This window comes from Tribolium castaneum, chromosome 8 (assembly GCF_031307605.1).
Source record: "Tribolium castaneum strain GA2 chromosome 8, icTriCast1.1, whole genome shotgun sequence".
NCBI lineage: Eukaryota > Metazoa > Arthropoda > Insecta > Coleoptera > Tenebrionidae > Tribolium > Tribolium castaneum.
Window position 1 is genome coordinate 12,665,035 of NC_087401.1, and position 26,587 is coordinate 12,691,621.

A 26,587-nucleotide genomic window follows, 5' to 3' on the forward strand; every position below is an offset into this window, starting at 1 on the left:
CGCTGTAGTGAGTGATTTTTTGGCCTGTTTTACGAAATTCCACTTTTATGGCCGTGTTCACGCATTGTGGGCGTTTTTTCGGCCAGTGGCAAAGCTAAATGCGCCAGATAAGATAAGAGAGGGATTAGGAGTAATGGGATTTCGGTGTGGTGAGAGTTCCAACGTCTACAAGCAACTCGGCGCCATCTTGGGTGTCGCAGTTTGACTATCTGTCAGTGTCAGTGTAGCTTTGTAATTAGTCATTCTGCGAAAAAAACGGTGAAAATTCAGAAAAAGACTGAAGAGTGTTTTAAGTTTAGTTCCGTGCTTGCTGTTGTAAAAATTTCGGCAGCATGACGCAACAATTACTCCCGATAAAGTTCCAGGAGCACTTGCAGGTAAAATACACCGCTTGGAAAATACGCCCCTTACTCGTTCCGGCTCCAAAACGACGAGAACATGACCCGGTTTCGTGCCCACGGTGCCTCACTCACTCCCTATCGGGTCGATCGATTCGACCGGTTTTTTCCCCGAGTGTCGATTTTTCGCTGTATCAAAAATGGAGGCGTTTTTCCCCATTTATTTTTAGACGTTATTGTGCCGAATCGATCCGAAAACTGCGCATTTTGTTATTTCGGCCGCAAAATAACGATTTTGTCTGTTACCACAGCTCACAAATGTCGGGATTAACGTGGCCAACATCTCCTTCGCCACTCTCACCATGGAGAGCGACAAGTTCATCTGCGTGCGGGAGAAGGTCGGGGACACGTCCCAGGTGGTCATCATCGACATGGGGGACACCGCCAACCCCATCAGACGCCCCATCACCGCCGAGAGCGCGATCATGAACCCCGCCTCCAAAGTGATAGCCCTCAAGGGCAAAGCGGGCGTCGAGGCCCAAAAGACCTTGCAGATTTTCAACATCGAGATGAAGTCCAAAATGAAAGCACACACCATGTCAGAGGACGTCATCTTCTGGAAGTGGATCTCGCTAAACACCTTGGCTTTGGTCACCGAAACCTCGGTGTATCATTGGTCCATGGAGGGTGACTCTACACCTGTTAAAATGTTTGATCGGTAGGAGTCTTATCAGCGTTCATTGTTGCCTGGCTTTGTTATCTATTTTGGGATCAGCATACATGAGGGTGGTCAACCGCGGAGCATTCAAATTTAAATGAGAGTGACTCACGATTCTCGTACATTTTTCAATTATTATCGATAGTTTTTTAAACTTGTAGTCATTAACCAAACATTGTAATTAAAATGCAATGAAAGTTATTCCCACATGACGTAATTACGCGGTTTGGTGTTATGTTAATAGATACAGGAAATTTGTCCGTTAATTATTTGAAGGAAAATGAATGAAGGAGACGTAACAGTCTACAATAATTTATTTTGATGTCTGGGTGGTGAAAACCATTCAAAAATGATGAACTGCTTGTTTTTTTACATTTTATCTTGTGTTCAGTTACATTTACCGATAATGACAAATTTAAATACGTTTGATTATGATAATAAAGACAATTTAATCCAAGCAAAATATTCCATTTATAAAATAACTTTTTTATTTTTTTGGACGAAGTTAAATACACCCCCAAAAAGCGAGAACAATTTTTATAGTTTTTGTCTTCGTCGAATCACTGAGCGGGCAACGAAATATTTTTACGACTTTAAGCCCTTCTAACCCTAAATTGTATTGAATACTTATTAATTTGTTTATTGAATTCTCAATTAAATAACATAGGGATCAGATGAATCACTCGTTCTTTAAACTGTTTCTAGTTTTGAATGTGTATTATTGAGAAATATTGTTGAAAAATAACTTTTCAGTTAGGTTTAATCGTGGTTTATAATAATTTAAATAAAAACAGTATTTTTTCCAATTCTAAGCCTTTGATTTGTGAAGATAAATGATTTGGATTGTGAGAGAAGATTGAGAACAGTTAGAGTGAAATTTTTATGTTGTTTTATTTTTTACTGTTCGGCTAATTGAATTTTTTTTAACTAGAGAAGAACAGAATAGAATGAAACATTATTAAAAAAAATACTCTACAATGGCGCCGAACAAGTCAAAAATAAAAAATAATACTGGGAAATAAATAAATAAAACAATACATTTAAAAAATTAAATACTATATCTAGAATATAAAACTAATGATAAAAAACCTAATACTACATAAACTATTTGAAAGACACACTTACAAGTATTTAAAACATCAATTGTTTCATTATAAAATTCACTTAGAGTAAAAATATTTGCTTCGTAAATAAATCTTGAGACGTTTTTTAAACTTTAAACTACTATTCATAGTTCTCTTTATTTATTTATCAGAGGAATAGTTTTAGTTGAGTTGAGTTATAAATAAAAATTGTTGATTTTAAATTTTTTTTTGATGATAATTTAACCAAATAGTATTTAAATTTTGAATAGAAAATTGTAAATGAAGAAAGGTTTTCGTGTTTCGTGGAAAATGATTAAACCTGGATATTGTATTCTCTGGAAATAGATCCCTCATATTCTTATTAGGCTAATTTATTCATTGAAATCTTATACAGTAATATCTGAAATGTTGAAATGTTTTCTACATTTGAACATTGGCTTTAATCGATTGTTTAAATAAAAACAAACAAGCCAACAATTTTCTTTACAATTAAACTAAAAGTATGACGTGGATTATTTATTTAAGTAATCATATTTGACTTTGTTATTAAAAAAAATACACCAGCTGGATTGACTTCTTTGTAATAATTGTAAGAATTGCATTTGAAGCTGTAGTTTAAAATTATTTAATTTTTTTGGAAAGAAGTTACACATAGTGAAAGTTCGATTGAATTCTTAAGTTCTGTGTTTTATTTTTCAAAATACATTATTTATTATTTTGTTTATTGAAATCTTAATAAAATAATTTACGAAAAATTTGGAATGACTTACATTTTGAAATGTTTCTACTTGTATGTGTATTTATGAAAAAAAAATTTAATATTATAACCATTTTTGTTGGGTTTAATCATAGTTTATGGTATTTTAAATAAAAATTATATTTTTTATCTTTAAGCTACTCTGACTTTAAATTACATTTATTAGAAAAGAATAAATGGTTGGGATTGTGAGGGAAGATTAAGAAAAAGTAGAGTGAAATGTTGCTCATTTTTTGTTGTTTTTTTGAACTATAATTCTGTTCTCTTTATTTATTAGAAAAACAGTTTTAGTGGAGCTGAGTTATAAATCATTTATAAATGAATAATTAAATACTGCAGTATTCAAAAAATCCTTTTTTTTTAATTTATAAAATTTTCTTAGATGATAATACTACATACAACCAAATAGTGTTTAAATTTTGAATAATAAATTTAAACAAATGAGTGGTTTTTCTTGTTTTCTGGAAAATGATTAAACCTGGATATTGTACTTTCTGGAAATAGAATCCTCATATTCTTATGTCAATTTATTTATTGAAATCTTAATAAAATAATAAAAGAATCAATCTATTCCTTGAAATGTTTTCTACTTTTGAACTAAAAATATGTCGTGGATTATTAAAATAACAATTTCTGGATTTCTCATTAAAACTGAATACACAAGGATTTTCTTCACCTTGCCGTAAATTATTTACATTTTTTTGAAAAGAAGCAAAAGTTCGGTTATCCATTTTATAAACACGTTCTTTATTAGTTTGTTTATTGCAATCTCAGTAAAATAATATAGGAAATATATGAATCACGCATCTTTTGAAATGTTTTCACTTTTGAATGTGTAAAAATAACAAGATAGCTCTAATGAAAAATATTGTTCAATATTCGATATTAACATTTCTGTTGCATTTAATCATAGTTTATAGTATTTTAAATAAAAACAAACATTATCTTACAGAATGTTTACTTGAATTAGTGTTAACAAGTTGGTGATATAATTTATCAATATTACAGCACAATTGAATTTTGTGTTAAATATCTACTATTACTTTAATTGATTGTACAACTATCTACTGCTATAATTTCCGTCCAACAATTTAAAAAAATTAAATGTAAAAACAAGTGTAATATGAACCATAGAATCGGCTGAAACAAAATGTTTTGCCCTAAGACTTTTAGTTTTCGATATTATGAGTTAGTAATTTTAGTGATGACCACGACAATTTTTCAAGAACCTCAAAAGAAATTCAGGTTGCAATTTTGAGCAATATAATTCAACTTATCTTTATACCAAGTTGACCGTTTAAAAAAGTTAGAGGGTGCCAAATTTTTAAAGTAATTTTCGATTTTTTTTGGAATAATTCTAATGGTTTTTGTATTATATTACAGTCACTCATCTCTGAATGGCTGCCAAATTATAAACTATCGCACTGATCCCAAACAAAACTGGTTACTATTGGTGGGCATTAGTGCCCAACAGTCTCGTGTTGTGGGCGCAATGCAACTTTATTCCGTCGAAAGAAAATGTTCACAACCGATCGAAGGTCATGCTGCCTCTTTTGCCACATTCAAAATGGAAGGCAATCCTGAACCATCGACACTTTTCTGCTTTGCCGTAAGAACAGTACAAGGAGGCAAACTCCACATCATCGAAGTAAGTTCTTCAGTTTTTTTACTGTAGATACACTAGTTCACAGTATATCTGTTACCTAAATTTTTTTCTATCAGCTCTGGTTTTTGGGATATAGGTAACTCAAGTTAGCATTTCTTTAAAAAAAAGAACACAACTTTATACACAGTGTGGTGAATCAAAGTTATATTTTTTTAAATGGAACTTCCTGTATATTTTTGCATACTTGGATTCTACGCAAAAAAATAATGTATCTTTATAAAAGCTATTATGGGTCTAACTCTTTTCGTTTCTGAATTATTCTACTTTTCGTTATAAAAAAGACCAATTTTTGAAAAATTATGCGAAGTCGCCTATGAATATATAAACAAAAGTTGACATTTTAGTGAAATATTAAAAAATTCATATCTTCTTTGTTATAAAAGATACACATTTGAAACAAAGACATAATAAAGGCACTTTCTTACGGAGAATTTAATATTGTTATCAGCGATTTTTTTAATCATTCGTTTAGCTGTAATAACATGAAGTTTTATTTTTTTAAATGAGAATCATAGTTGGCTATGACATTTTCGAAAAGCTTATTTTTTTCTGAACTCAAAAGAATATAAATATAGTTTGATATTTTTATATATTTTGATAAAAAAATATTTGAAAGTAGTTGGCCATGGAAAAATTATTTCACATAAAAGGTGTGAATAATCTAGAAATTTTGTGAACGGTTATTAAAGTAAAAAATGTGAAATTATAAAAATAAGCTAAGTTAAAGTTATTTTCAATTGAACAAATATACGAGCGTCGCAGATTTTAATTACATAAAAAATCTGCACAAAATTGCAAACGATGTGTCACTACCACTTGATGACACTTTTTTATGATTTAGTGAAGTGCAATGGAGGTGACGTTGATAATGTTGTGTATGTTTTTACCGCAGATGGAATTTGATTTTGGTGTTTGGATTGACTTTTTTTTGTAAAATAAAATTTTATTGATACGCAATCATACAATTAATAAGATTTTTCTTCTTCCGACATTTCATGTTTAAAATTGGAAACTAGAATGACAACGTGAGCTTGCCATTTTAAATATAAAAACAAAAAAATATTATTAATTGCAAAAATTTGATCTAATGAAAATTTATTATGCTGTTTTTGAATTAATTAGGGTTTAAAAAATCATAAAATTATAAATACTTGTTGCGTAATACAATTTTCATAGTTTTAATTAAAAATCCAAAAATTTTTCATGGCCTACTATAAAGAAAAATCGAAATGTTTCGTTTTTTCTTAAATATTTAAAATTAATGTTTTACACAAATAGACATATCAAATCAGAAAAAAAATAAGCTTTTAGAAAATGTCATAGCCAACTATGAATCCTATTTAAAAAAATACAACTTTATGTTATTACAGTTAAACGAATGGTTGAAAAAAATCGCTGATAACATTATTAGATTCTCTGAAAAAAGTGCCTGTATAATGTCTTTGTTTTAAAGGTGTATCTTTTATATTAAGGAAGATATGATTTTTTTAAGATTTCGCTAAAATGTCAACTTCTGTTTTCAAGTCAAAACGCAAAACTTGAAAAATTAGTTTTTTTATTGGAACTTAATGTATTTCCTTACACGTATCGATAGCACTTTTCATAAGCTTTCTAATGATATGCGGTTTGTATAACAAATTTGAAATATTTCTTTTTTTATTTATTTTCTTATTATATTTCTTGATGAGTAAAATTCATTTATGTATCAAGTAATAATTAGATTACTTATGTAATGAAGCACATTAGTACATATCAAAAAAATAATTACTATTTGACTTTCAGATATTAAGCTAACAAATTTTCTTGTAATAAAACATATAAATAATATATTTATATATAAAATAATATATTAAAAATATATATTTTTATATTTTGGACGTCAGATTTGAAATTTACACTTCAAAAATCAACTGTTATACAGTGTGAGTCAGTGTTATTTTATTATTTATTTTTATATTTTTTGTTATTTGTTACAATATTGTTGGATAATTTTGAAAGGTGGGGCAAAGTCCGGCCGGCAACCAACCATTCCCCAAGAAAACCGTCGACGTGTTCTTCCCCCCTGAGGCCCAAAACGACTTTCCCGTAGCGATGCAAGTCTCGGCAAAATACGACGTCATCTACTTAATCACAAAATACGGCTACATTCACATGTACGACATCGAAAGCGCCATCTGTATCTACATGAATCGTATCTCAAGCGAGACAATTTTCGTAACAGCTCCGCACGAATCCACCGGTGGTATTATCGGTGTGAATCGTCGCGGACAAGTATTGTCTGTTTCTGTCGACGAAGACAGTATTATTCGATATGTGAATCAAGTTTTGCACAATCCTGATCTGGCTTTACGTATCGCCACTAGAAATAATCTCGCAGGCGCTGAAGAGCTGTTTGTGAACAAGTTCCAAATGTTGTTCACGAATGGACAGTATGCTGAAGCGGCCAAAGTGGCAGCCAATGCGCCGAAAGGGATTTTGAGAACACCAGCTACGATTCAAATGTTCCAACAAGTGCCCACGCAGCCGGGACAGAACAGTCCACTGTTGCAGTATTTCGGGATTTTGTTAGATCAAGGGCAGCTAAACAGGTAAATAATTATCTTGAACAAAAATTAATCAAAAAAATAAAAAAATGTTTAATGGTGTTGGTTTTCTTCTTTTTTTTAACTCTGTTCTGTTACTTTATGTTTACCTAAACTTTTCGATACTAATCTAACAACCATGCTTACTATTACTATTGCAATAAATTTTATAATATGTTGCCAACTAGTTTTTGTAATTTACCTTTATCTATTTTTAAGGGGAATCTTAAAAAGTTTTTAATTGTGAATTGTCCTTATGATTTTGAAGAAAATTTTTGTTGCAGTTTCAGTAACTGGCAAGTTTTATTTTTAGTATTTTTCTTATTTCTTACAACTTATTGCAAAGAAATTTCCTACTTTATTTTATTTTTCTTCAATTCTTTTTCGTGTTTTTTCCACTTCTTTTCTTAGGAAAAGAAAAGGCTAATATAACAATAACATACAATTTTATGACAATGAAATAAAAAATGTAATTAAATTATTTGTTTTCTTTCTTTTTTTACTCTGGTTCGCTGTTTTAAATTTTTGATTGGGGGATTAAAAAAGTACTTATGATTTTTTCATTGGGTTTTTACAATATTGTGAATTAATTTCCAATGAAATATGACAGCTCACTGATCAAAAACTATTTTTAACCAATTTTGTTGTTCTTTAATTTTTGTAGCTCTTTTCTGCTATTTTTTCGACTAATTTTCTATTCTTTCTTTTTTCTTTGAAAATATTTCTCTACTAATATTACTTTTATTTTACTTATTTTATTTTTGTGTATTTTGTTTTTTTTTCTATAACTTGTTTCATTGCTTTTCTGGAAGTTTTCTACTGATATTTTATTTTCCGTTCTTGACAGAAATGAAAAACTAATACTAATCTAATCACTGATAAAATTCAACAATTTGTTGATCACAAGTTACGTGGCCAGTTATTAATTTCTGTATTTTTTTTTCAGAAGAGCTTAAAAAGACTTGATTGTTTAATTGGGTTTTCAAATATTTTTTCAGTCTAATTTTGCAATGTAGAGAATAATTTATGGAATGAAAAAATGTTTAATTTCGTTTAACTAACCTTGTTTTACTTCATATTTAATTTATTTTGTTGCTTTTCTTCTAAATTTTTATGTATTTTATAAAATTGTGCTTCCTCTATTCTTTTTTTTTGTTTGAATTCATTCAATTTTTTTTTAAATTATTACTAAATCAATTTTCTCATTACTTTATTTTATTTTTGGCATTTTTTTTTCTTATTTCTATTTTTATTTAATTTACCTTCAATTTTTTTAAACAAAACTGAAACCATAAGTATTATAATGATAATAATATACAATTTTAGGATAATAAGATAATAATGATAATAAAGTTTCTGAAGTTCTTCTCTTCTAAATTTTGTATTTTTCACTGTCATATTTAGTTTTTCATCAGAATTTAAAAAAGTACCCTTGATTCGTCATTTTTTTAGTTCTTTACGTAACATAAACTTGACTTACTTAGAAAAGGTGGAAATGTTAAGAACAACCTAATAGAGAACTACAGTTCGGTGTTTAAAAAATATTAATTTTTTTCTTTTTAACCAGATTTTTTTAATTATTTGTTTTAATTTTTTTCTCACTCTTTTTGTTATCTTTTCGATTTTTTCTATTGTTTTTTTTAATTGTGTTCCTTTCATTTTTATTTCTTGTTTTTAGTTCTTTAATTTAATTAATTAAAATTTTTACTTTCTTTTTTTCTTCTACAACATCTTGCAAAATCAATTGTTTCTTTATTTACCTGCAAGTTTTTTTCTTTTTAACTGTCATCTTTATTTTTTATCAGAAAAATTTAAAAAATATTTGTTTTTTTTTTTTGATTTTTTATTAATACTGTGATTTGATTTGTGAAGAAAAATTGGAATATTTGGGAACAGCTTAGTAAAGAACTACAGTTCTATGTTCAAAAAATATTTCCTTCTTTTTATTTCTATTCGAGGTCTTTAATTTTTCATCAGAAAAAATAAAAAATTACACATAATTCTCGATTTTTTTTATTTTTCATATAGTAAAGATATACAGTTCGATGTTCGAAAAATATTTTATCTACTTTTAACTATTTTTATTTTTTCTTATTAATTATTTGTTCTTTTAATGTCGTCACTCTTTTTTGCTATTTTTCCCATTTTTTTGTATTCTGTTTTGTTTTTTGAAATTGTTTCTTTACTATTACTTTAATTTTTGTGTTTCTTGTCTTCTTATTTTCTACTCTAAATCTTTATTTTCTTCTTTCTTCTACAACATTTTGTAAAATCACTAGTCTTTTTGATTACCTACCATACTTCTGTTCATATTTAAATTTTTTTTAATTTCTTAAACAAAATTGCAAAGATTAATGAAATAAAAAGTACAACAATTCTGTGACAATAAATAATTGGTTTCTGGGCTTCTTCTGTTTCTGCTTTCTTTTCTTCTCCGTTCTCTGCAATTTTTAATATGAAGCATTAAAAAAAGAACTCTTGATTCTTCTATTATGTTTTCACACCATTTTTTCTCGACAATTTTAAGTACAAGCCCGTTTTCCCACCTCATTTTTTACTGAATGTTTTTAAATTTTCTCGCCTAATTTTTTCCGAATCTTTTTTTACCTAATTCTGTTCGCTTACAAAACATAAACGAAACAGAAGTATATTAATAGTCTAATTAAATACTACGAGTACTTGATACAATAATTCATGATTAAGTGGACAGTAATTTGTTTTTTTTTGTTTTTCTTTATTTGTTGTTTGTGTTGTTTTATTTATTCTTTTCGTACTATTTTTAAATCTAGTTTTTTTCGAAATACATTGGCTTTAAAAGACAATAACTAATCAAAACACACTCTACTATTCATTTTTATGTAAGCAATGCTTAGAGAAGGCTCTTTTTTCCAGATACGAATCGCTGGAATTGTGCAAACCAGTCCTCTTGCAAGGCCGTAAACAACTTCTCGAAAAATGGCTAAAAGAAGACAAACTCGAATGTTCGGAAGAATTGGGCGATCTCGTAAAACAAGCCGACTCAACTCTCGCCCTTTCTGTCTATCTCCGAGCTAACGTCCCCGCCAAAGTCATTCAAAGTTTTGCCGAAACCGGTCAGTTCCAAAAAATCGTCCTCTACGCCAAAAAAGTCAACTACACACCCGACTACATTTACTTGCTGCGCTCCGTCATGCGGACAAACCCCGACCAGGGGGCGGCTTTCGCAAGCATGCTGGTTGCCGACGAGGAACCACTAGCCGACATCAACCAAATTGTCGATATTTTCATGGAACAAAACATGGTGCAACAGTGCACGGCCTTCTTGCTGGACGCTTTGAAGCACAATAGGCCGACCGAAGGCCACCTCCAGACGCGCCTCCTGGAGATGAACTTAATGTCGGCGCCGCAGGTCGCCGACGCAATCCTGGGCAACAACATGTTTACGCATTATGACAGAGCCCATATTGCGCAGCTTTGCGAGAAAGCCGGGCTTTTGCAGAGGGCGCTGGAGCACTACACCGACTTGTACGACATCAAGCGGGCTGTGGTCCACACCCACTTGCTGCCAATGGATTGGCTGGTGAATTTCTTCGGGACTTTGAGCGTTGAGGACAGTTTGGAGTGTCTCAAGGCTATGTTGACGGCCAATATAAGGCAAAACTTGCAGATTTGTGTACAAATTGCGACCAAATATCACGAACAACTTACAACGAAAGCGCTGATTGATTTGTTTGAGAGTTTTAAGAGTTATGAAGGGCTTTTCTATTTTCTGGGTTCGATTGTGAATTTTTCACAGGATCCGGATGTGCATTTCAAGTATATTCAGGCGGCGTGTAAGACCGGACAAATCAAGGAAGTTGAACGGATTTGTCGAGAGTCGAATTGTTATAATCCGGAGAGTGTGAAGAATTTCCTCAAGGAAGCGAAACTGACCGATCAATTGCCGTTGATTATTGTGTGCGATCGCTTCGATTTCGTGCACGATTTGGTGCTGTATTTGTACAGGAATTCGCTGCAAAAGTACATCGAGATCTACGTACAAAAGGTAAAATAATTATTTAAGTTGAGTCGGTTCACTGAAAAACTATTTTTAAAATTTGCGCTTCGTCCCATATTTTTTAAATTGAAAAATGTTGGAAAGTTTATAAATTTTTTTTTTGGTGAGTTTTTAAAACTGTATTATAGAAATAAGGTTTTTACTACTGTAGAGAAAAAAGTTCAAACTTGAAGCAATTAACAACGAAACCAAATTAAGAAATTTATTAAACATTAACTAACTTAAAAAAAATACTGGGGAACACTCGAATACCTTATTTGCTTTTCTACTTCGAAGTTTTTTTCCTGATCTTAGAAAAGTCCATAAAACTTTGCTACAGTGCATTAAAAAATGATGGTGTTTTTTTTACTTTTTAAGTCCCGACTACGACGAAAAAACTTACACAATGGCATTTCTATCAAAAGATAAGGACAAATTTAAATATGTTTGATTAGAATAATAAATAAAATTGATATTAAGTAAAATATTCCATTTATGAAATACAATTTTTATTCTTATTCTTATTCGCAGCCCCTCAAAGTCTAAATTGTTTTATATTGATTAGAAAAGATAAGTGATGTAGATTGTGACGGAAGATTGAGAACAATTGGAGTGAAATGTTTCTCATTTTTTGTTGTTTAATTTTTTGCTGTTTAAGCTAATTGCGATATTTTTTAAAAAAAGCAGTTTTAGTTGAGTTGATTTTATTTAGTTTTACTTGAATTTTGAAACAAACTATTCAATCTTGACTCATAATGTCTTCAATTTTAAATACTGCAGTATTTTAATTTGTAAAATTTTCTAAGATAAAAGTGTCACAACAACGAAATAGTAATTAAATTTTGAATAAGAATTCTAAAGGAGGAGAGGTTTTTCTGGAAATGTTTAAACCTGGATATTCTACTCTATGGAAATAGATTAATAATAATAATAATAAGAATAATAATAATAAATAGTCTTTATTATGGGCGAAGTTTAGCTGAAGCTACTCCAACTTAACCCAAACAAAAAAATACAGGAAAATAAAATAATTATAGTTATGCTTAAACAATAAAAATTGAATGTAATAATAAACAAAATCAAAACAAGAAAGGAATATGAGAATATGAGAATAATAATATCAGAATCCTTGTATATTATTCTTATTAAGTCAGTTTATTCATTGAAATTTTAATAAAAATAGTATAAGAATCAATCAGTTTATTGAAATGTTTTCTGCTTTTGAATGTTAGGTTTAATTGTTTAAATAAAAACAATACAACAAATTTTTACAAGTAAAGTAAAAATTGTCATGGATTATTTGTTAAAATAATAATTTGTAATAATTTTCTTATTGAAACAGGATACAGGAGATTTAAGATCTCTTCAGCTTGCAGTAAATTATTTTTTTATTCGTAAAAACTGTAATTGTAATGTAATTTAAAATTATTTACATTATTTTGGATAGAAGTCACAAACAGGCAAACTTTGATTGAATGCGTAAGTTTGTTTATCTATTTTTAAACACGTTCTTTACCAATTTATTTATTGAATAAAATAATAACATATGAATCACTTATCCTTCGAACTCATATTTTTTCACTTTTGAATGTGTAAAAACTAAGATAACACCAATGAAAAATATTGTTCAATCTGCGAGATAAACACTTGTGTTAAGTTCATAGTTTAAAACAAACATCTTACAAAATGTTTGGAAATGGAATTTGTATTAACAAGTTGGTGACATAATTTATCATTATTACAGCACAATTGAAAAAATATAATAAAAAAATTGCGATTACTTCAATTGATTTTACAATTAGACAAAAAGATTAAAAATTTATACGTTGAAATAAAAATAAACCGTAGAATGCACTTGAATAACCGTTTTGTTCTAATGTTTTTAGTTTTTGAACTATGAATTTTTTTGTTGAGATTTCACATTTTTTTAACTTTTCATTACCTGTTGTTAATTTCAGGATGGTTTGATTATTTTCAGTTTCACAAAATTTCATGCGATCATTTTCAAAATTTTTGTTTACTTATTTTTATCTACACTTTTTGAAATAACAATCGAAATAAATACTTATATTAATATTATTTGTGTATGATTTAGTTAATTTTTGGGATAGCAAACAAGATGCGATTTATTAATTTTTTTTTTATTTATTACTACAAACGTTTCGTTATCTTTTTTTGGGGCTTCTTCAGGACGACCAATAATAAGAAATTATTTTGTTAAACAGATACCAAACACAAACATGAAACAGACCTTAATATAATTATATTATTCTTAAAAAAAATTTCTTTACTTATAATTATAACTTAAATAACAAGATACGCATTGATAAAGAAATCGATTTAAAATTAAATTTAAGCCGATAATAAATTCTGTTTAACTTTTTTTTTATAAAAGTAGAACATCATGTAACTTAAACTTGATTTGTGAAGAAAATTTGGAAATGTTAAGGACAACCTAATAAAGAAAAAAAAATAATTTCTTTGTATCTAGACTTTCTTAATTATCTGTTTTTATTTTTTTTTTCACTCTTTGCTATCTTTTCGATTTATTGTATTTTTTTAATTATTTCTCTACTATTCCTCCTATTTTTGTGTTTCTTGTTTTCAGTTTTTTTTTTCAATTGAAATCTTTACTTTCATTTTTTTTTTACAACATTTTGCAAAATCAGTTGTTTTGGTTGTACAAGTTTTCTATGTACATACATTGTAATAAAATACAATTTTATGATTATAAGTAAATAAGTACCGTTAACAATTGGCTTCTGAGTTTCTTTTCTTTTCATTTTTTTTTATCTATTTTTTTTTGTTTTTTATTAACATTGTGATTTGATTTGTGAAGAAAAGTTGAAATTGTTTCAAATAACTTAGTAAAGAACGATCTTCGAAAAATAATTAATCAACTTTTAACTAGCTTTGTTTTTTTTAATGTTCTCACTCTTTTTAATATCTTTCTGATTTTTTTTTTAATTATTTCTTTACTATTACTCTGATTATTGTCTTCTTATTTTTTACTTGAAATCTTTATTTTATATTTTCTTCTACATTTCTGTTTATATTTTATTTTCTTTAACTTTTTTCCAAAAAGCCGATAATAAATTCTGTTTTATGTTTTTTATAAAAGTAGAACTTTAAAAATTAATACAATTTAAGTGAATTAAAGAAATAATTTCAAATTTAAATATTAATACAATACATTACTTCATGTTTTAAACGAAGCTGTCAACATTAACACACTTTAACACAAAAATTTTAAGTTGCCATTATTTTTACAAACGTCAAATTAATCCCGAATTAAAATTTAATTGCGCTTATAATGTTCTGTAAACTTGCCCTAAATGTCTATCAAACTAATAAATTCCGCACAAACCTTAAAGCGTCTCTACAACTTTCTTTCCAACATTTTTGCATCTTTAGCGCAAATTGCTCCAAGTTTGCGCTTTGTTATAAAAAACCTGTTTCCTTCAGGTAAATCCCAGCCGTCTCCCCGTGGTCGTCGGCGGCCTCCTGGACGTAGACTGCGCCGAAGACATCATCAAAAACCTGATCCTCGTCGTCCGTGGCCAATTCTCCACCGACGAACTGGTCGAAGAAGTGGAGAAACGCAACCGCTTGAAACTCCTCCTACCATGGCTGGAGAGTCGCGTCCACGAGGGCTGTGTCGAACCGGCCACCCACAACGCCCTGGCCAAAATCTACATCGATTCAAACAACAACGCCGAACGTTTCCTCAAAGAAAACCAATGGTACGACTCACGCGTCGTTGGCCGCTACTGCGAAAAACGCGACCCCCATCTCGCCTGCGTCGCCTACGAGCGCGGCCAATGCGACCGCGAACTAATCGCAGTCTGTAACGAAAACTCGCTTTTCAAATCCGAGGCGAGATATTTAGTCAGACGGCGGGACCCGGAATTATGGGCCGAAGTCTTGCAGGAAAGTAACCCGTACAGGAGACAATTGATCGATCAAGTGGTCCAGACAGCGCTGAGCGAAACGCAAGACCCGGAGGACATCTCCGTGACTGTCAAAGCCTTCATGACTGCTGACCTTCCAAATGAATTGATCGAGTTGCTTGAGAAAATCGTCCTGGACAGTTCGGTTTTCTCCGATCACCGAAACTTGCAAAACCTCCTGATCCTAACGGCGATCAAAGCCGATGCCACCCGAGTCATGGACTACATCAACCGTCTAGATAATTACGACGCTCCTGATATCGCAAATATCGCAATAAATAACCATTTATACGAGGAGGCGTTTGCAATTTTCAAGAAATTCGACGTTAACACTTCAGCCATTCAGGTTCTGATCGAGCAGGTGAACAATTTGGATCGTGCGTATGAGTTTGCGGAGCGTTGTAATGAGCCGGCGGTTTGGAGTCAGTTGGCCAAGGCACAGTTGAATCAAGGGTTGGTCAAGGAGGCGATCGATTCGTACATTAAGGCCGATGATCCGTCGGCCTATATGGCCGTGGTGGAGACGGCGTCCAAGAATAACTCGTGGGAGGATTTGGTGCGGTATTTGCAAATGGCGAGGAAGAAGTCACGGGAGAGTTATATCGAGTCGGAGTTGATTTATTCGTATGCCAAGACGGGACGGCTTGCCGATTTGGAGGAGTTTATAAGTGGGCCGAATCATGCCGATATACAGAAGATCGGCGATCGATGTTTTGATGATAAAATGTACGATGCGGCCAAGTTGTTGTATAATAATGTCTCGAATTTTGCGAGGTTGGCGATTACTTTGGTGCATTTGAAGGAGTTTCAGGTGAGTGGGGTGGGTTAGTTCATTTAAAAATAATCTTATTTGAGAGCTCAAGTTCAGCTTAGTATGAAATTATAAAAAAATAGTATATTATTATACGAGTTTTATTGTGGCACGAATGGTTTTGGGGCACGACGAAGGAGTGCAACAATTATTTGTGATACCAAAGAAGAAAAAATAACACTTTGAGACTCGATTTTTAAAACAGACAATTGATATTAGTAAATGTTAAAAATAATTTATTTAATTTAATAATCGGTTGGTCGAATTCTGAATCTTTTCTGGACTGTAATTAACGATTTTGAAAGAATTTTTTTCGATTTTTTAAACATCGTTATAGTTCGCAAATATTGTTACTTCAAGAGTTATTTTTTTGCGTTTACATTTCTATATTTCATCAAATCATTACTTTCGTATTTACATTATTTTTTAAAACTCTGGTCGAAAATTTAAAAATTAAATAAAAAGTGTTATAATTAACTTGTAACTTGCAATAATTTGCAAACTTAATGTGTAATTTATTGTTTTTTTTTGTCTAAAGCAGTTGGTTTATAATTATAAACGAAAACCTTCTGTATCGCAAATTTAAAATTGTATTTCTTAAATATTAATATTAAAAAAATAGACATCTAGTCTGGATCAGAATAAATTCTGATTTGTTAAATTAATTAAATTTTAATTGAATCATCCTATTTATTTTTGTTGGCAAATTTATTTCTACATAAAAATTTCAAACGAAATCATTTTAATTTAACAGACAGATTTAACTTCACTCTCTTTAAAAGTTTTAAATAATTTTCGAGAAGAGTTGTCGATTTAAATATTACATAACTAGAAAAAATTTTTTCAAAAATGTTTATTATTTTATTCTGTTACTTCTTTTTTCTGTCTTTTTTCTGTTTTATAATCTTTTGTTCTTGTTTTTTTTACTTAATAAATTGTCTTAAAAATAACGTAATTTCGTGCTCCCTTGGAGTTTATTTAGCATATTTCAACAAAATCTTCTAAAGTCATTGAGTAAGTTTTTGTCTTATTTGGGTTTTCTCTTGGACAAAAAGCTAAGTTACACAGAATCGACCGAAGTGACGTGAAATGCAGGTCTACTTTAAATGAATCAAAGGTTTTTTTTCTTTTTACATTGTTTTAATGAATTTTTTCGAAATGGTTTCAAATAATGTACTAATTTACTCAAAATTCTTTCATGAATTTTACAATACGAAGATTTTTTTAAACAGATCTAAACATCCAGACAAATTGTTCATTTTATTTTGATATTTGGCTATTTCTTTAAAAATGTCATATTTCCATTTTTCTTTTCTTCTTTATTTTATATTTTTTTTCTCAACTCAGAATTGACTAGAATTACATGGTTTCACAATACAATAAAAATTGCTGATGTACAGAGTGAGTCTGCTAAAGTATATTTTACAGAATCATACAGAAATTAACGTTTGCTATTAAATTATATTATTAATTTATTCTCTAATCATTTGAATTTTACAGAATTTTTGTGCAATTCCTCATAATTAAAATTAATTACCTAATTAAGTATTTGAAAAAATAGTTTTATTGACATTCTAAAACAAACAATGCAAAAATTACTTTAAGTAAACAAAGTTTATTCATTGTGCAGCTCGTCACAGGATTTTAATCGTTATAGAATTTTAAACTTTATTAATTAATTTGCAAAAATTCTTAATTAATTTGAGTTTTGCAAAGTGAATGACAAAATTATTTCCTTGTTTAAAGTTAATTAATCACGAATTAGAATTTGACTTTCGATTTGACTTTTTCAATGTCCCAAATTTTTTGGGCAGGTTATCTCAGGACCACTCTGTTTAGAAATTACTATTTGCTGTTAATACTTAAATACTTAATTTTTTTCTCTGTGCATGTGAATTTTAACAGAATTATTCTACAGTTCCTTATATTTAAAATTAATTACTTAATTAAGTCACTGAAAAAAAATTCTAATGATATTCTAATACAAAAGATGCAAAAATTACTTAAAAAAACATTGTCCCTCTAATTCCAAATAAATGAATATTAAAAACAAAGATTATTTATCGTCTTATTATTACTGTTTATTTATTCGCAATTACTTTATGTTTTTTAAAGTGAATATTAACAAAATTCCATTGAACACTATAATTACAATTAATTAATTACTAATTAAATCAATTTGAATTAAGTTGCCATTTACTTGATTAAGATTAAATTTACCACGAATTAAAAATAATTAAAAATTGTTTACAATTAAATTTAATTGTTTTTTCAGCGATTCAATATTTATTAATTAATTTTGTATAAGAAATTTGAAAAAATTCTCATGTATTGACAAATAATTATGCAATTATTAGTGTTTCTAATTTGTTTAATTTTGATATTTGAATGCTTTTTTATGGAAATTATCTTCTCTTTTTTATTTCTTGTATAAATTTTTTGCTTTATTTAAGATTGTTCTCTAAAAAAGAGCTAAACAACTCAGACTTGACTAAATAACGTAATTCAAACCTAATTTGGTATTTTTTTTACCTTGTTTTAACAAAACCTCGCGAAATAAGTGAGTTTCTGGGCCAAGATCGATGTTAATCGCCCAAAATTGTTCAAATTAGTTCGAAATATTGTAATTTGCTCGAAATTCAGAGTGTTTTCGACAAAGAATTCTTTACATACACATTAATACAATAAAAGCTTCTAGAAAAATTGTTTATTTTATTTAGATATTTGGATGTGTTTTCTAATGAGTGTTAACGTTTCTTTTTTTTCTTTTTTAATCTTCTCTTAGTGTTTAGTTTAGTGTTTTTGCCTCAGAACAGAACTAAACAACTCTGAATTGACTTAAATACTTACTTCAGACTAAGTTTTTTTTAGTTAATTCCAACAAAATTTCGCAAAACAAGTGAGTTTCTGGCTCATATAATCAATCTAAATGACTCGAAATTATCTGAAATAATCTAATTACTCGAAATTCAGGGTGTTTTCAACAAAGAATTCTTTAAATACATATTAAAACAATAAGAGCTACTAGAAAAAATGTTTATTTTATTTAGATATTTGGATGTATTTTTAATGAGTGTTGACATTTCTTTTTTTTGTAATCTTTTCTTAGTGTTTAATTTAGTGTATTTGCCTCAGAACAGAACTAAACAACTCTGAGTTGACTTAAATACTTCAGACTAAGTTTTTTATTTTTTTAGCCAATTCCAACAAAATTTCACAAAACAAGTGAGTTTCTGGCTAATATAATCAATCTAAATGACTCGAAATTATCTAAAATAGTCTAATTACTCGAAATTCAGAGTGTTTTCGACAAAAAATTCTTTACATACACATAACTACAATAAAAGCTTCTAAAAAAATTATTTATTTTATTTAGATATTTGGATGTGTTTTTTAATAAGTGTTAACTTTTCCTTTTTTTGCTTTTTTAATCTTTTCGTAGTGTTTAGTTTAATGTTTTTGCCTCAGAACAGAACTAAACAACTCTGAATTGACTAGTTCAGACTAAGTTTTTTATTTTTTTATCTAATTCCAACAAAATCTAACAAAATAAGTGAATTTCTGGCTCATAATCAATCTAAATGGCTGGAAATTATCTGAAATAATCTAATTACTCGAAATTCAAAGTGATTTCGACAAAAATCTTTACAATCACAAAAATATACAGTATCTTGAAAAAAAATTGATATATCTTTTTTCTTTTATAATCTTCTTACCTTGATAAGCATTTGCTTCAGAACAGAGCTGGAGGTCTCAAAATTGCGTGAAATAATGTAATTTAGTGAGTTCCTGTCCCAACTTTCGTCTTTTATTTAGGGAGCTGTCGACAGCGCCCGCAAGGCCAACAGCACCCGCACCTGGAAAGAGGTATGTTTTGCGTGCGTGGACGCCGAAGAGTTCCGTTTGGCGCAAATGTGCGGAATGCACATTGTCGTCCACGCCGACGAACTGCAAGATCTCATCAACTACTACCAAGACCGCGGCTATTTCGAAGAGCTCATCGGTCTGCTGGAGGCCGCCCTAGGTCTCGAGCGCGCCCACATGGGCATGTTCACCGAGCTGGCCATCCTCTATTCGAAATACAAGCCGGCGAAAATGCGCGAACACCTGGAGCTGTTCTGGTCGCGCGTCAACATTCCCAAAGTATTGCGCGCCGCCGAACAGGCGCATCTCTGGGCCGAACTGGTCTTTCTCTACGATAAGTACGAGGAGTACGATAATGCCGTTTTGGCCATGATGGCGCATCCGACGGAGGCATGGCGTGAAGGACACTTTAAAGATATTATCACTAAAGTGGCCAATATTGAGTTGTACTACAAGGCGATTCAGTTTTATTTGGATTATAAGCCGTTGTTGTTGAACGATTTGTTGCTGGTTTTGGCACCGAGAATGGATCATACGAGGGCTGTGGCGTTTTTCACAAAGACGGGACATTTACAACTTGTCAAGTCTTATTTGAGGTCGGTGCAGAATTTGAATAATAAGGCCATTAATGAGGCGCTAAATTCGCTATTGATTGAAGAAGAGGATTTCCAGGTTTGTTCAATTTTTATAAATAATATAATATTTAATGTCTCAGCGATTTGAAAAAGTACAATTGACCTTTAACTGTTTAATGCAAAATAATTCTTAATTTCATAAGGTTCTAAGTGCAATTAATCATTACTGGAGCGACAGTTGCGTATTTCAATCTGTTTTTTGTCAAAAAATAAAGATACAGAGTGTTTCTAGGAAATATACAGTCTTTGGTCACTCATGTGTGCAAGAAGTGGCCAATGTTCATTCGAAAATACGATATTTAAAAAGGTGTGATGTTTTGTCATCGAAATAATTTATGCATTTTACCAAAAAAATGTTGAAAAAATAAAGTCTAAAGAGTTTAGAAACTGCGAAAGCACAGCAAATTGTTTTTTTATTACAATTTTCACAATTAGAATTAATTATTTTAGATTGGTTATAAAATAATCCACGATGAAAGCAAGTAACTATCAAAATCTGTATAAATTCTATAAAAAATATATAAATATTTAAATGTTCCTACCAGCTACCAGACAATAAACTTAAATACAAGAAAAATAAAAAGTATAAAGTTTAGCTTTAAATGGTTCCTTACAGAAGACAAAAAATACATGGAAATTTTTGTTAAAAATAAATTTTGTTACTTTGAACTGTGTAGTCTTATTGACATCGAAATGTTTTTAAAGCCATAAGGTTCTAAATAGAAAATGTGTGAAAAGTTTGCTTTTTTTCTTAATTGTTGAACGGTTTTTCTTGCTCTTGAATTAAATCATTACATTGGTTAGGTATTATTTCAATTTAAATATTTGTAACCAATTGGAAAATTCCATAGTTTTTTTATGAAAAAACCTAATGTTCAAATCACGTGAAAAAAATACAGGAACATGAATACATTATCTACTATCCCCCAATTTTTTTTATAAAAATTGTTAGTTCAGTTTAAAAAAAAATAATAAAAAGGTCGAAAATAGAGTTTTTTTACAGTAACAGTAACATGAATACATTATCTACTATCCCCCATTTTTTTTATAAAAATTGTTACTACAGTTTAAAAAAAATAAAAAGGTCGAAAATAGAGTTTTTTTACAGTAACAGTAACATGAATACATTATCTACTATCCCCCAATTTTTTTTTTATAAAAATTGTTAGTACAGTTTAAAGGAAATAATAAAATGGTCGAAAATAGAGGTTTTTTTTCATAATTTTTAAACTACGAATATTTTTTTCATTGAGTACAGTTCAAACGTAAAAAATATTAGGATTAAATGTAAAATGGATCTTTTGCTTGTTTATAAATTAAGACATAATGATGTGCATGTTGCAGATTATAATATTAATAATAATTAAGAAAACAAAATAATGACAAATTGTGAAAATATCTGTTAGATGGAAACTTATGATTTTCATGTTGCGACAATAAAAATTTTTTTTTGTTTTTTTTTAATGGTATACCCGAAATTTTATACCATTTTTGGATGTAGCTTTCAAGATTGATGCTTCTGTTCAATTTTTTGGAAATAGTTTGATTTTATGACAAAAATTGCTTTTTTGCTTTTTTATAAAATTTATTACATAAAAACTAAGAATCTTAGGAAAGTGCTACTGTAAAGAAGAAAGTTAGAACTTGTTCCAGTTTTAAGAATATACAGGGTACTCAAAAACCGGCGCACTAGTATGTTGTTGAGAAGCATGTGTATATAACAGGAAAAAACTTGAAAAATTCCAAGTCATATTTTAAAAAGTCTGGAGCTACAAATTTATTTTGTTAACTTCGTCAGTTTTCAATATTTTTTATGTTGTTATGTTTTACGTTAAGTAATCGTTTCCTAACACAATGATGAATTTTTAATTTTTAATTATTATTAAATTTACTATTAGACTTTGAGAGTTTTTTGAATAAAAAAAAATTCTCAGATAATTACGATTTACAATTTGTAGGTGTACCAACACTAGGAATTATTTCATAGGAAACCGTTTCAAAAAGAATATTAATTTATTTAAAAATAGTTTTTTTATCAATAACTTAAAGAATTTTTTGACTATTTTTATCTTATAAGCACTTTTCTGTCGCATAACATTGAGTTGGTGCGCCGGTTTTGAGTACCCGCTATTTTTATACCTCACTGCAATCAAGATGATAAAAAAATTTAACAACTTAATAATTGTAAATAAAACACTATTTTTTATTTTCGCATGTAAATTTTTAATGGTTTCTCTAAAAAAATTAACAGTTAGATGTTTATTCAGATTACTCAAAAGATATTTAACTCAAAACATTAAAAAATTATTAATATTTTTTCAGTACTAGTCAAGAAGTGAAATTTTCAGGTAACAATAACTTTACTATAATCAGTATTTCTACTTCAAAAGTTTTTGAAGTTTTATTTTAAAGGAGCATTAAATTAAATGTTGTTTATAATGTGCTAATTACTATGGATTTGTTGACAAAAATTTCACATTCTAAATCACCATTAACTTTAAAGTCCTTTTACATAGTTTCGATTATGAAACTGGCCCTTAATCATTTAATCATCATTTAAGATTTAAGCTTGAACTTTCTTTTTTAAAGGTGGGAAAGCCCTAACTTTCTAGGATTCTTAGTTTTCTTGTAATATATTAAAAAAAGCGTTTTCGTCAAAAAATGAAATTATTTACAAATTTAGAGCAAACTATCAGTATTATTGGCTACGCCCAAAAGTACAATAAAATTTGGAGTTTTCCATTTAAAAACACCATAAGTTTGTATTGTAGCTCATGCAGGAGGTTAGTACCTTTTTGTATTAAAAAAAAAAGATAAATTTTCTAACGTTTAACAGTTAATAATGGACTTTTTAAATCGTTGGGACAACAAATGTCTCAGATTTTAAAGCCTGACACGAACGAGTGCTTTAAAATATTTTTATATTATTATTTTGGCAGGGTTTGAGAACATCGATCGACGCATTCGACAATTTCGACAATATCGGCTTGGCCCAAAAACTCGAAAAACACGAACTGACCGAATTCAGACGCATCGCCGCCTATTTATACAAAGGCAACAACAGATGGAAACAGAGCGTGGAATTATGTAAGAAGGATCGCCTTTTCAGAGATGCGATGGAATACACAGCTGAATCCAAAAATCAAGAATTGGCCGAAGAACTACTGGCGTGGTTTTTGGAACGAAAGGCCTATGATTGTTTTGCAGCATGTCTCTACCAAGTACATTAAAAAAATTTTTTTTCGCATATTTTAATTTAATTGTTTATTTTTTGTAGTGCTATGATTTATTAAGGCCTGACGTAATATTGGAACTAGCCTGGAGACATAAAATCATGGATTTGGCGATGCCTTATTTGATTCAAGTAACGAGAGAATTAACCACAAAAGTGGAAAAATTGGAACAATCGGATGCACAAAGGCAGAGCGAGGCCGCCGAAGAAACACACAAGCCGATGATGATCAACGAGCCACAGCTAATGCTAACGGCAGGACCTGGCATGGGTAATTGACAAAAAAAACTGTGATTCTAAAATTATTTTTGCAACACTGGATAATTATCATATATCTTAGACACCAACTTTTCTATTCCGAGTGATATATACAATTTTTTTTAAGCTCAAGCGCACAAAATTCATTTGATCGCTTTATTCGTGACACGAAATAATTTTTATTTGATTGTAATTTATTTATTTTGCGAAATGTGATAAAAAATTATCTTAACCAGTGTTTTCTAGCTTTGTGACCTGACCTGACTTAATCGGAAATATGTTTTGTGGACACTTAAAGGATTTAATTTTTTTGAGAATTTTTAAAAAGTGACATTTAGTACTAATTTTTTACGAAAAAATTACGGCAATTTTGCAATTTCGGACATTCACGAAATCAGAAAATTAAATTCTCTAAAATGGCCAGATTGAATAATGAAACAAGCCAAAATAATTCATTATTAGCATATTTCTGTATAAATTGAACATTTTGTTTCAATGTGGGCTCAAAAAAAATAACTTCAATCGAACAAAATATGAAAAAAAATACAACTTGAGAACTTGCTTTGCGATTTTTTTTAACAAATCGGCCTATTTTGTGATATCTTTTCTGGAAATAATTCCACAGAAAAAGAACAACTTATAAAAAAACATGTCCTACCATCTCTTACAGTTTTTGAAATAATAATTATTGCCTAAACTTGTTTGTATTTTTTATTTTACTTGTATTCAATAAACCAATTAAAATAAAGAATAAACTATTATTACTTTAATTAAATAATTAATTAAATTAATAATTATTAATTATAATTAATAGTAATTAAAGTAAGTGGTATTATTTTTGTGTGAATTGCAGGTATTCCACCGCAGGCGTACGTCCCCCCGCAGGCCTACGCCCAGCCAGGCTACGCCCCCCAGATGCCGTACGGCGCTTACCCGGGCATGTAATATAAGGAGAATTTTAGCCAGCGTTATGATAATTACAAGTTTAGAAGAGGAAATGGTTCAAATGACGCTACTATTAATAAAAATCTTTTTTTATTTTAATCACAAAGTTTACTAAATAAAAAATTAATGTTATGTAATATAATACAAAGAGAGCAGTAACTTTGGTTCAAACAACAGCCATTAACTTTACGAATTAGAACAATTGTTTTTCGTTTGATGTCGCGCTATAAATAGTCACTGTAAAGCTGTACAGTGTAGCAGAATTTGTTGATAATTTTAAACCCATTACACGAAACTGTTGATTGTGGAAATTCGCCGGTCGTAGAGGCTTTAAGGTAATTAGCTAGTTCGTACAAGTTGATTTTGTTGGTCATTATCGTACTATTTTTTTTATTTAACTTCCATTGTAAATGTTAGTGTTTTATGAGTAATTTTGTTATATTATTTGCAAGGTGGGTGCCTTTTGTTACAATGTACATAATTGTAATATGTACCGGGCAAAAGTACACTGTATATACCCTTTCGGAAGTTGCTACTAGACCTCATCCAACACCCACCGCACGTATTTCTACTCTGATTTATCAATGTTTATCATTCCCATTTATAGTGTTATTTAAAATCAAATATATGTATTAAGTATGAGATCGTTTAACTTATATATTGTCGCACCTTTGACTAGGTTTTAGCAGTTATTTTATTATGATTATCAGCTGAAATAAACAAGTACTTGCCCACCAATCTCTCATTCAAAACCTGTTCTACGGGACAATAAAATAAATTAGATAATTATTGATAAATACAGTCCCAAAAAGTGTGACATAACCTCAATTTATAACCAGTGCATTGCGCCCCAAAAATGGAAAACCTCTCCGACGTCCACCTCACAGACTTCATCCCCTCAATCTACACCACCCCCTGCACCCTGCGCTACACCCAAAACGGCAAACCCCTCGAACGTGGCATTTTCGCGGAGCGCAACGGGGTCCTAATCATAGTTTACAACAAAACGCAAAACGCGCTCACTCTCGTGCGCCAGTTCAGGCCCTCGGTCTACCTGAGCCGCATTCCGCAGGGGGACCGCGTCGGCACGATCGACACGGGGAAGTACCCGGCCAGTCTGGGCATAACTTTGGAGTTTTGCGCCGGTTTGGAGGACAAAACCGCCCCAACGGAGCAAATCGCCCGCGAGGAGATCCTAGAGGAGTGCGGGTACGACGTCCCGCTCGAAAAACTGGAAAAAATCGCGACTTTCAAAAACCTGACCGAGACCACGGGGGCCCGCAGCACCATGTACTACTGCGAGGTCACGGACGACATGAGGGTGGCCCAAGGGGGCGGCGTCGATGACGAGATTATCGACGTGGTTGAAATGCCCGTGGAGGAGGTCCTGGAGTATGCCCAGCAAGGTTATGTCAACAGCCCCATGAACTTCATGTTCGGGCTACAGTGGTTCCTGTACCACAAATACAAAAGGCTAGGCCCAGTTTAAACTCTTGACACAGATCTTGATACAAGAAAGTGGTTTATTTATTGATAAATACAGTAAAAAATAATCAAAATAAACATGAGTCATCTATCTATTTTTGTTACTTGGTGGACGATTGCTATCTTTGTCGTACACGTGGCGTTGTTATTGCCACCCTCTCTCGTACGTGTGGTACTTTCTTGGGGGCAAAATCACAAAATAGTTTGCTATAATTGAGTTGATTGAGCCACTGTTGTTTAAACAAC

General features: G+C 30.3%; 2 protein-coding genes across 2 annotated transcripts; both read left to right on the plus strand.

The window, feature by feature from the left end:
- The first annotated feature begins 184 nt into the window (after positions 1 to 184).
- On the plus strand, positions 185 to 24,937 carry Chc (Clathrin heavy chain). Its single transcript, NM_001293583.1, is given in 11 exon segments — positions 185 to 377; positions 650 to 1,056; positions 4,282 to 4,546; positions 6,563 to 7,152; positions 10,039 to 11,170; positions 14,627 to 15,922; positions 19,739 to 20,458; positions 23,361 to 23,642; positions 23,699 to 23,924; positions 24,765 to 24,854; positions 24,857 to 24,937. Coding segments are annotated over 10 exon segments (5,053 nt in total). The 5' UTR covers positions 185 to 332; the 3' UTR covers positions 24,857 to 24,937.
- A 775-nt stretch (positions 24,938 to 25,712) lies between these two features.
- LOC656108 (uridine diphosphate glucose pyrophosphatase NUDT14) lies at positions 25,713 to 26,432 on the plus strand. Its single transcript, XM_015980997.2, has one exon. It carries the CDS (start codon positions 25,713 to 25,715, stop codon positions 26,343 to 26,345), a length of 633 nt encoding a protein of 210 aa, XP_015836483.1. The 3' UTR covers positions 26,346 to 26,432.
- The last annotated feature ends 155 nt before the right edge of the window (positions 26,433 to 26,587 follow it).